We start from the raw sequence: 12528 nt of genomic DNA on the forward strand, positions 1-12528 counted from the left end.
GCTTAATTGTTAATTTGTTTTTCTTTCAAGGTTCAATTTGAAATTAGCATAACTTCGAATAAATGTCCAAATAAACATTCTGAGACAATTAAAATTAAGCCTCTGGGCTTCACTGAAGAAGTAGAGATTAACCTCCAGTTCATCTGTAAATGTGAATGCCAAAGTAAAGGCATCCCTAGCAGTCCAAAGTGCCATGAAGGAAATGGAACATTTGAATGTGGGGCGTGTAGGTAAGCTGGAGGTTATTTCAGAAGGTATTTGCATGGTATGTTTTGGGACATTCAAAGCAATAGATTTATTTATTCCAATAGCTATGACTCATCATAGGTCAGTTTGATGATCTTGAATGTGATATTTCTTCCTTGCCTTTTTCTCTTTAGGAGACTGCTCTTTAATGTGTTTTTACAAGCTTTTATAGACACCCAAAGTACATATTTAATAAATTGTTAAGGTAGTGTTTGGGTGTTTCTCTCAATATGAAATTCTCTAGATCTGAAAAGCTAATATAAAATATATACATACAAAAATATTTTGGGAAAGCAAAAATTTAGCTATGGTGATTTCTTTTTTTCAAGTTAAGAAGCAATAAAGATGTTCTTGTACAAAGGTACTTCTGCTTTATTAATTTAAGAAAAATAAGATTTGTAAAACTGAAGAGAAAGCAGTATTTTCAAAATAGAATTTACCACTAATGAAACTTATCACACTTAAAAATTTTCTATTTTCAATTGGTTATCTTTAAAAATTTAAATTGAATATACACTGAACACAACTTTCTTTGAAGAATAGGAAGTGAGAATATTTTGATGCAAATGACAAATCCAAATTATCTATATTTTTAAGAGTTTTTAGTTTTGGTAACAATAAAATGTACTTTACTGTTAAGTATGAGATATCTATTCTAAATGATAATTAAAATGTAACATTTTTCCCATGCTGTACACATCATGACTAAGTCATGTGCATTTATTTTTAAATCATTAAAAAATGTCATTATCTTGAAAAGTGTTTTGCCTTCTTTATGTACTTATCAGATATAGATTTAATGTATCTAGTGTCTGTAAGCATTGGGTAATCTAAAATTACACAGTGTCTGAATAGTCTGCTCATAGGATAAATTTATTTTTAAATAGTATGTTAGTTAATGATCTGCTCAGTAATTTTCCTCAACTTCCATGACCTTTTTGGGGTGTGCTACTTTTACTCATAGATTAACAATTTGACAATTACTTTCCCTTTAGAGATACTTCACTTATAATAGCAAATGTAATAGCCTATCATTTGAAAACATAACCTATGAAAATAAGTTTATACTGTGTCTTTGTAAATTTTTTTTACCTCTTTATTGCTGGATTTTATTTTTATTTTGTTGAAAATGAGTACTTTCTGGAGATTTTGTTCCTAGCCCCTTGCATACATTTCATGTGAATATGTGTGGTGTGTGCCTGTGCTTACCTTTGTCTGTCTTTGTTGCTTGCTCACACTGCTCTTTAATATAATTATAGTTTAAAATACTGGTGTATAGTATTATTTCCTTGTCCAGTCTTCTTTTTTTCCTTTCCTATAGTGTGACTTCTTATTTAAAGTTATTTTTACTTTGTGATTGAAATTTTGACTCTTTCTCTAGGTGCTACGAGGGACGTGTTGGTAGACATTGTGAATGTAGCACAGATGAAGTGAACAGTGAAGATATGGATGCTTACTGCAAGAAAGAAAACAGTTCAGAAATATGTAGCAACAATGGAGAGTGTGTCTGTGGACAATGTGTTTGTAGGAAGAGAGATAATACAAATGAAATTTATTCTGGCAAATTTTGTGAATGTGATAATTTCAACTGTGATAGATCCAATGGCTTAATATGTGGAGGTGAGTAAGGCATCTGGAAATGGTCATAAAATGTGATCCCACCTAATACCACAAAGAAGCTAAGATTGTGTTTGTTGAGTAAATAGAAAAAGGGCAGTATTGAGGGTAGTGCATGCCTTAAATGTACTTGCTTCCATTTATTTATTTTAAATAATAAATCATTATTTAATAATTAATATTATTGACATTGTTGTTTAATAATTAACATTTTAAGTGATTTATTATTAAATAATAATTTTTTATTTAATATAAATAATAGATCCCTTTAAATCAATGTGATTTTACATTTTTACCATTCTTGAAATTTTTACCATTGTTAAAGAAAAATTGCATTTTAATTGTAGGAAATGGTGTTTGCAAGTGTCGTGTCTGTGAATGTAACCCCAACTACACTGGCAGTGCATGTGATTGTTCTCTGGACACTACTTCATGCATGGCCACAAATGGACAAATCTGTAATGGCCGGGGCATCTGTGAGTGTGGGGCCTGTAAGTGTACAGATCCAAAGTTTCAAGGGCCAACTTGTGAGATGTGTCAGACCTGCCTTGGGGTCTGTGCTGAGCATAAGTAAGTATTCTGTAATTACCTGAAACAGCTCACTATCTGTTGACTTAACTATATTTTAATCACTAGAGCTACAGCAGTGTCAGTATTTGTTACTCTATAAAATAATCCACATTCTGAAGCCCACTCTGATTCTGAAAATTTCCTTCTCAATAACTAATGTTTGTCATTTGGTAGTGAAGTGACATAGGAGTGGTGCCATTATTTGAATTTGCTGTGTAATTGAACTCTTGTGGTACCTCCATTAAATTAGCATTACCAGTGGTTAAATTTATTACCTTTCAACTAAACTGAGCAAAATTAAAGGGGTTTCCTTCTTTTAAAGATTTGAACTATTATTGTTTGTAATACTTTGCTTAAGTTATTTTGGTTTTATGTTGCATATTATCTTTGAGGACTGATTTTACTTCACTATTCTTGTTTTTAGGATTTTAGTTAGAACTGTTAAAAACCTTATTTCACTTGAGAAACTAGCATCTTTATATTTAGGCTGTCTATATAAAAAAGTTGTGTACCTCTAAGTCTTCTGTTATAGTTCTTGATTTAATTTGGTCAGATTTTGAGTCTAGTATATAAAATATGCTTTAAGCAAACATTTATTTTAAATAATGAAAGTAATATATTTTGTGTTTTAACAGAGAATGTGTCCAGTGCAGAGCCTTCAATAAAGGAGAAAAAAAAGACACATGTGCACAAGAATGTTCCCATTTCAACATTACCAAGGTTGAAAATCGGGATAAATTACCCCAACCTGGCCAGGTTGACCCCTTGTCCCACTGTAAAGAGAAGGATGTTGATGACTGCTGGTTCTATTTCACATATTCAGTCAATGGGAACAATGAAGCCATTGTCCATGTTGTAGAAACTCCAGGTAGGAATTTGATCAATTCAAAGTCCTTTTCATTTTCTTGTATGTGCTGTTTCACACACTAGGTCTATTGGCAGTTTCTCTTATGTGTAGACATAGTCTCCAATTGGATTAATGTAGGTTCAAGTTGGGACATTATTAATCTCTTAAAGTTTAAGATAGTATTTTAATTAGCTATATAAGAAGTAAGAGACAGCAAGCTTTAATTTTTTGGTTGGAAAATTGAAAATTAAATGTAATAATCTACACTGCATTTAGCACAGTACCTGATTTTTAGAAGATACTCAGAGTTGCAACAGTCATACATAAATTTAAGCCTGTTTTTAGGCTTATTTATTAGAAAAGATAACTTAGTAAAGAATGTTAAAAAGAATAAATTGTTCATCCTCTCAGAAGATAAAGCATTTTTTATCTTAGTTTTTCTAGGTTTACTAAGCTTTTCTTTTATTGATCTTGCTTTTACTATCTCAATTTCTTTGCCTAACCCAAGTTCAAAAAGATTTTTGTTCTGTGTTTTCTTCTAGAAATTTTATTGTTTCTGGCATACAGTTAGTTCTATAGCCCATTTGGAGTTAATCTTAATAAGTGGTGTGAAGTCGTTTTTTTTACAGATAGATGTCCAGTAGTTGATACACCCTTTGTTAAAGACTGGTCATCTGCTTCTATATGTGGGCCTATTTCTTGCTCTTTATTCTGTTAATTGTGCATTGCATCTCTCCTTTAGCCCATACCCACTTGTCTCAATTTTTGTCCCTTTATCGTTGTTTGCCTTGAAAATTTTAGAACTTTTTATAATAAATTTCTTAATATCTTTAAATATACTGCTAGGATTGTATATGGTGTTGAATTGAATTTATAAACCAAACTAGGATAGAATTAACATCTTAACAATACTGAATATTCTGTTGCAGGAATACAGGTTTATTCCTTTCTTTGATTTCTTTCAGTGCTAAGTCATTCTTAGCTTGCAAATCTTGATTTCTTTTAGATTTATAAAAAAAAATGATTTTTGATACTACTGCAGAAAGTACTTTTTCTAAATTTCAGATTCTAATGTTGAACTAAATTTTTTTTTTTTAAGATTTATTTATTTGTGCATACAGAACTGTGGTACAGGCCAGAGGCTCAGGGGTAGTGAGAGGCTTCACCAAGGACAGAGCGGGGAGCACAACAGGCAGATGGACAAAGTACACTGCTGAGGGGAGTAGCGGGCAGGTCAGGAGAAGTCTGCCACACCATGTGGTCACCTCCAGGGCAGGCGGGAATCGAACTCATGAGGAAGCGGCTTTAGATTCTCAGTGCTGTGCTTTAATCCACTGCGCCACCAGGGAGGGCCTGAACTAAATTTTTAATAGAGAAATTGAAAAAAAAAAATTTAAAGATTTATTTATTTATGCATACAGAACTGGGGTATAGGCCAGAAGTTCAGGGGCGGTGAGAGGACTCACCAGAGTGGGGAGCAGAACAGGCCTACTGATGAAGTACACTGCTGAGGGGAGCAGTGGGCGGGTCATGAGAGGTCTGCCATGCCATGTGGTTCACCTCTGGGACAGGTGGGGACTGAACTCATGCTGAAGTGGCTTTAGCTTTTTAGAGCTGTGCTTGAACCCGCTGCACACCAGGGAGGGCCGAGAAATTGAAATTTTTAAAAAATTGGTCATGTATCCCGTGGCCTTGAAATCTCACTAATAGTTCTGTTATCATTTTCATAGCTTCTTCCAGTGTATATTTACTTAGCTTTGAATTTCAATCCGGTATTTTATAAGAGACTGCCAGCTCTGTGTAGTTGTGGCTGTATTTTATTCATGTTGCTCATTCTCTTTTTTTCCTTTACAGAATGTCCCACTGGTCCAGACATTATTCCAATTGTAGCTGGTGTGGTTGCTGGAATTGTTCTTATTGGCCTAGCATTATTGCTGATTTGGAAGCTTTTAATGATAATTCATGACAGAAGGGAATTTGCCAAATTTGAAAAGGAAAAAATGAATGCCAAATGGGACACGGTAAGTTACAACACATCTAAAAAGTAAGGTGGTTTAAAATAAACGTAACATTTCTAAGACTTCTTTATTAACTCTTAAGACAGATTATTGACATCTTCTTGAAGCATTTTATTCTTAGAAGTTCATTATCCAGAGAAATTGCATTAGTGAAAAACTATCTTGCAATCCATTAAAAAAAATTCTAAGAATGTATCTTCTAGTTATTGTTTTCACTTTATTAATAATCTCCTCAATTAATATTTTTATTTTATTAATAATCTTTATCTTAAATCTGCTCTTATGCCTTTTTGTTAAAAAAATAGAAACTAGATAATATTACCTGTGGAAATTTTATTATATTATTATTCAGTGGAAAGATTTCTCTCTCCTTTTTAATAACCTGTAAGTGGAAAGCAATCAAACTCAAATGCATACTGTATGATTCCACTTATATGGCATCTTGGAAAAAGCAAAACTATAGAGCAGCAGTCAGATCAGTATTTTCCATATTCTAGATTAGGGAAGGGGCATGAGAGCCCTTGAGGTGATCTTGATTGTGGGTGTGTTTATATATTTGAAAGTTTGGAGCTCAGTTGGCATATTTCTTGTCTGCAAATTATAATTCAACAAACCTTGCTTTATAAAATATTTTATAAGCTTTAAATGACAGAACATTTGTGCTAATAGTGATTTAAAATAGGGAGTCAAAAGGTAGGCTGCCAAATGTTGACTTTTGTGTATTCATTTTTTGTACAAAAAGGCAGTGATAATCTCCAATATTTTTACACTGTAAACTGTTTTCAGTCATTTACATTTTACTACCATTAGGTTGGGATTTTAAAAATTAATGATTTTCAAAGGTGTAGAAATAGTAAAATAGTAAACATTCTTTTTTATAGTGCTTGAACATTATATGTCAGTTTTTTCTGATGAAATCATTAGAAACTATTTCTTTTACTTTAGCAAGAAAATCCAATATACAAGAGTCCTATTAATAATTTCAAGAACCCAAACTATGGACGTAAAGCTGGTCTCTAAGTTGCCGTTCGTATTTTCTTTCACTTTCTGTTTCTGCATGTGAACTTTTATACTTTACTGCACTGTGTGCCTTTTATCACTATTGCTTTTTTTTTTTTAAGTCTGGCTTTATATGGCTATATCTTGGCTTTTGTGTGTGTTTGTGTGTGTGAATTTAGTTAGTGTTTTGGATAGATTTAAACTGGGCTTTATGGTAGAGACAGCAGCTGTGTTGTACTGAAAACAGAACGCTTTGTGGTCAAGTCCCAGTTTCTCCATTTAGTAACAGTAGTATTGAGTTACTTTTCTTAAGAGTGTTAGTTTTTCTTTAACAGAGAATCAATAATATCTGCTCCATGGTGTAGTTGTTTTGGCTAATACTTTAATTTTCATGAAATGCTTCTAGTATATTTTAATGTCATCATGTAAGCCCCTAAAACTCTCTGGTAAAAAGGCTGTGATTAGAAAATATTTTCTTGACTAGAGATCCAGAACTCTACTTTCCCAACTACTAGTATTCTTATACTGTATATGAGAAATCAGAGACAGAACAATTAGGTAACATGACCAAATTTATGTGGTTAGTTACTGAAAAATATAAGACTCAAACCCAGTTCCCATGTTCATACCTACCAGGCTGTTCTGGTAACAGCCATGTATCTTCTTCAGCAGACTTTGCTGCCAGGTTTGGAAGAGGCAAATCATTCCTTGTAGATTGAGATTTTTTTTTTAAAGAAATAAACAGAATATGGGCCCTCCCTGGTGGCGCAGCAGGTTAAAACACAGCACTAAGAATCTAAAGCCACTTCCACATGAGTTCAATCCCCGCCTGCCCCGGAGGTGACCACATGGCGCGGCAGACCTCTCCTGACCTGCCCGCTGCTCCCCTCAGCAGTGTACTTCATCAGTCAGCCTGTTCTGCTCCACACTCTGTCTCTGGTGAATCCTCTCACCATCCCAGTACCTCTGGCCTGTACCCCATTTCTGTATGAATAAATAAATAAAATCTTAAAAAAAAAAAAAAGAAAGAAAAACAGAATAGCAGTAGAAATTAATGAGCATCCTGAAATTAAAACAAATCATGGATTATAAAGCACTTTCTGATGGGACCAAAGGCTTGCCAGTTATGTCATTAACATATTTAGGATAATGGGCAGGCATTGTGATTATTTTAGCACATAAGACTATATATATATATATTAAAGAAAATTAAATTACCAATGTAATTACTATAGTGGATTGAAAAAAGTTGTTGTGGTGGCCTCGCTTGCCATTAAACACATTTAAATAAGGATTCCTAATATCCCACAATTTTGAGATGACTTGATAGCCACTCAGTCATGCAGCTTGAGCGTCAGGATGACATTTTATTGAGTACAGTTGTAATTATTTTTTTAAAGATTTATTTATTTGTGCATACAGAACTGGGGTACAGGCCAGAAGCTCAGGGGCGGCGAGAGGCTTCACGAGAGATAGAGTGGGGAGCAGAACAGGCAGATCTACAAAGTACACTGCTGAGGGGAGCAGCGGGCGGGTAAGGAGAGGTCTGCCAGCCATATGGTCACCTCCGGGGCAGGCGGAATCAAACTCATGAGGAAGTGGCTTTAGCTTCTCAGTGCTGTGCTTCAACCCACTGCGCCACCAGGGAGGGCCAGTACAGTTGTAATTTTAATGAACGTCCTTTTTTTTTTTTTAAGAAATTATAAATTTTATTGTTAATTTTCAGAAGTAAAAAAGCTGTAACACTTTAAACTAGTAAGACTTCATTGATACCTAGTTAATCTCATTATTTCTTAAATATTCAAATACACTTGTGCTGTAGAAGACAGATGAAAGAGACTTGTATTTAACAAGCTCAGTGAAATAACATTCAACCACATGATTTTTTTCCACGCTTGACTTTGGTTAGATTGACATTATACTCTCTAAGAAGAAAATATAGTACAATTGAATTTTTTTCTCTAATATTTAATTCTGTTTTCACAAATAAAACGTATCACTTTTCACAATAAGAAAACAGAAAAAAATTAATCTGAAATCTGTATTAAGTGTGAGATGATACAAGAAGTCAGGTTTTTTAAAAATTTTACTCTAGTTCAAAGGTAAATAAAAAAATGTGCAATTCATCAGTGCATACATTTTCCCTACTTTAAAGGAAAGGAGTAGACATTTCTGTTTATGAGGAAGATGAGTGACACATTACTGCAAACAGCTTTGGTATCATTGCTCAAGTACTATTAAGATCCTTTCAGAAAACAGGTGGCCGACTTTATTCCTAAATAGATTAAGTGACCATATGTAGTAAACAAGGGGGGAAAAAATTACAGCCTGTTTGAAAAGCAACATTTTTGATTTTTAAATGAGTATCAAAGCACTGTTTTTATATCTGCAGATGGGATTCTCATCATGTAAGCAAATAAGCTAAATAGCAGTATTATATAAGACAATTATTATAATCAATTCAATTTTAATTTGAAGTTCTCATGCTGTTCTTCTTAAGTAAAGACAATTAGGCCACTGGTAGGTAGGGTTAGGATAGAACTACAATGATGAAACTAATCTGAATTATTTTAGTTTTTCTATATTTGAAATTATGCCTAACTCAGATAATTTCATTTTACTTCTAACCATGCATGTCAAATAAACTTGTTTGGATGGACTTTGAAATAGATGTTTGCATATATTGAAAGGCAAACTTCTACAAAGGTGCAGTCTGCCAACATTTAAGTTCTGTGTATATTGAAATTGTATCTTGGGATCATGAATAGCTTTGTTAATTTTTCTTTTTTTGTTTTCTAATTTTTATTTATTTATTTATTTATTTATTGGTAACTCCCTCACAGTTAAGAATTAAATAATAGATGTATTGTGCATTGTTTTAAAGAAGCTTTATGGTAATTTCCCAAACATATTTAAAGAACAGACAGTGTTAGCCTCATATTGCAGATTAGGAAGACAGAAATAGAGTACAATTTGTCCCTTACAATTTATTAAAAATGTAGTTGCTAGGATTCAGTTTCCTTTCTTTATGAAATAATCTATTGCAATATCTGTATGGTAATGTATTAGTTTCAGTAAGGATAAGAGCAAACACTGATGTCCTACATGACTTTTATCATTCAGAGTATGTAATGTTTGTCTTGAGTCAGTAGTTGTATTTTGCAAGGTGGATGAACATATCGTAATGTTTTAATTGGTGTTCAGACTGATTTGCTGGAATCATAGTGGTTTATTTGATGTTCTTCAGGACCTAGGTATTATGTTGCACTTTTGCTCAATGATCTATCTTTTTGATACAATTTAATCTTGTTAGTGTGGCATATAGGTCCTTAGATGATATGGAATTGCCTTATTTCTTGTCTCTTCTTTCCCTACACCTCAAAACATGCTCATTCACCAACCCTTAAAAACTTTTGAACCCTTAAAAACTATGTATGTTTCTACATAAATGTTCACTATTTTGACTTTACATTTGAAGTTTGTCACTGCATGTTTCTGTTTCCCTGTCAGTAGTTTATCTATAGCTATTTCATTATGAAAATCTCTCAGTCTTTCTAATCATGCCTTTTTTTTCTTACACTGTAGTCTCACTATATATATAAAATTCTGTTTTGTATCAGAGTGCCTTAATTTTCATGTTGGTCATCCACCAAATTGTATTCTGCAAGATGGCAGAAATTATGGCAACGAAAGCATGATCCATATCTAGTGAACTATGAATAAAATTTAGAAATAAAAAACACACCCTGTTTTTCATAAATATTTTTTAGAAAGACCACAGGTGGTTCTGTGGTGAGAAAACTACATAGTACTACAAAATCCTGATTTTAACCTTAAAAACTTAATGTCTTGTTAATAAAATTTCATTTGATTTGCATTGGTAGTTTTCCTCTGATAGAATTTTGTTATATTGCTTGCTTGGCTTTCAAGCCTGCTTTCAGTTTATCAGGAGAGAAAGGACTGTTGTAGCAGATATTTAAATCTTTTACCTAGCATTAAAGAATTTTTTTTAAAGAAATGGTAGTGTGGGTTTGTAAATCTCTCTGCTTAACATGAGACTGTCAGTATATTTTTGGGTCTTGAAAGATTTCTTGTGACTAGACTCTTAGTACTCCTCACTAACACATACAGCATTGCAAAAATTTAAACATTTCACCAGTGAGAACAATATTGAAGAATACCAGTTATTTCGGAAGATTGATAATTATTTTTGTTGACATTCTCAGCACATATGTCAATGTGACTTGGCAAAGTTACAGTGCCTCCAGTGACACTGTGACAGTATTACTCTCTAATCAGTAACGTTCATGGGCGAGCCTCAGGAGCTCACCTTCCTCATACAGGTGACAGCCAACGGCCTGTTAATTATAAAACATTTTATGTGCCCAATAAAGAGTTAAGCATCAGCCTGGCAGTTGAATTGATTCTCTCTTAAGACAGTCATGCAAAACTTGTTTAAAGATTCCCTAACAGTACTTTCTCTGCTATAGAAGACATTCTTAAATCAACCTGGCGGGGGGTAGGCCGAAGAAGGACACAGGATGCAGTTGCACCTATATAACTTGTAGAACAAACTTTCATGTTTGTGTATGCCTTTAATAATGCTTTAATAAAAACCTTTTCAAAAAAAAATGAATGTGATATCTGTACAGATAAAATGGAAATTTCTAAAAATTATGTTAACTTGCAAGTTTTTTTATATAAATTATTATATGATTTCAGCAGAGTAACTGATACTTTTTCTTACTTTTTTAGGGTGAAAATCCTATTTACAAGAGTGCCGTGACAACTGTTGTCAATCCAAAGTATGAGGGAAAATGAGCACTACCTGTCCAAATTTCACAACACTGAATGCAAAGTAGTAATTTTTATAGTCACGATAAGGTAGCTTTAGGGCAGTATCACTATGATTTTATTAGAGCAGGTTTTGAAAATGTACAATATGTATAATTAATTTTTTTTTAATTATTGTGTTGAAAATAATGTTACAATCAATGCCAGGGACTGAAAAAAGACTTGAGACAGGATACTTATCCTTGTCAGCTAAGGTCACATTGTGCCTTTTTGACATTTTTCCTCTTGGACTTTTAAAATCAAATTCTCTTTTGAATTAAAAAGATGAATGATTGAAAATACAGTAATAAAACTATGAGTTTCCACTAGTCAGGTATTAAAACTGATTTTTAGTTTAACAGATATGTACATTTTTAGTTACATGACTCCAAAGTAAGTGTCCCTCTAGCATGTTTAGAATTAAGTTTATCTTGTTACTTGCCAGTTAGGCATAAACTGATGCCATATCTGAAAGATGAGTATCTTGGGAGTTACTAGAGTAAAATAATTTTGCAATATTTTGATCTACAACGGCCATAGGAAAGTTAGAGAAGTTAGGAAAGGAAAACATAGCTTTAAAACCTGTGTGCCATTTTTTAAGAGTTACATAATCATTGTAACTTTTATGCCTTCTCTTTATAAATTCAAGCCTTGGGTCAAGGTATTGAGAATTTCTGCAAAACATGTTTAATTTAAAACATGTTTAATTTTGCATTATTTACATAAAGGAATTAATTTATGTGGTATTTGCTGAATTGGGGTCCTTTGGGTTGACTTTATTTTTTGGTTATTTTATTTTGTTGAAAGCCTGGTGCTTTTTATCACCTCTTCTAATCTTTTGATGTATTTGTTTGCAATTTTGGGTAAGTCTTTTCAATCAGTACATTTTATTTGATGGCTAGCTGTAAATTTGCCTTTTTAAACAACACTGAAGTTGTTTTACAGCTATTTACACACCAGCTGTTACTTAAGCGTTACTTGCAGTTAGTGCTGTAACAGATCACTGTATTTTTACTTCTTATTGTGCATTATGCGTTGTTTCATACTAGTCACATCCTTGTTTTAAGTGCCTTTTAATTTTAACAGTTCACTTTTTACAATGCTGTTTACTGAAGTTATTTATTAAATAAAAATGCCTACAATATTTAAATTGGATGTTTGTGCCTTATATTGATATGCTTTTGGCCACTTGTGTGCTTGATAATTTTTTGCATGGAATTTTTATAGCTTTTAAAGTTGATAAACATTTCTGATTCATTCATTTAAGAAGCTAAAGTCTATTTCTAAAAGGACAGTCCAGGAACATTTGACATTAAGAAAATATAGCAGTATAGACTCACATTATCTTTGGGCTCTGTAAACTACATAAGGCTTCACACCCACACTTTGTCCCTCTCC

The 12528-nt window shown here is 32.9% G+C and overlaps 1 protein-coding gene across 1 annotated transcript in view; it reads left to right on the forward strand.

Moving 5' to 3' along the window:
* The window catches only part of ITGB1 (integrin, beta 1 (fibronectin receptor, beta polypeptide, antigen CD29 includes MDF2, MSK12)), a 38861-nt gene extending 26576 nt beyond the window's left edge, over positions 1-12285 (forward strand). Inside the window, exons 11-16 of the mRNA XM_004691173.2 lie at positions 31-230; positions 1628-1866; positions 2211-2433; positions 3069-3301; positions 5135-5301; positions 11053-12285. Of these exons, the coding sequence (XP_004691230.1) occupies positions 31-230; positions 1628-1866; positions 2211-2433; positions 3069-3301; positions 5135-5301; positions 11053-11118 (1128 nt within the window). The 3' untranslated portion in view covers positions 11119-12285. The remainder of the gene's footprint in view (positions 1-30; positions 231-1627; positions 1867-2210; positions 2434-3068; positions 3302-5134; positions 5302-11052) is intronic.
* The last annotated feature ends 243 nt before the right edge of the window (positions 12286-12528 follow it).

Source organism: Condylura cristata, unplaced genomic scaffold, assembly GCF_000260355.1.
Source record: "Condylura cristata isolate star-nosed mole 26May11 unplaced genomic scaffold, ConCri1.0 scaffold00030, whole genome shotgun sequence".
Lineage (NCBI taxonomy): Eukaryota > Metazoa > Chordata > Mammalia > Eulipotyphla > Talpidae > Condylura > Condylura cristata.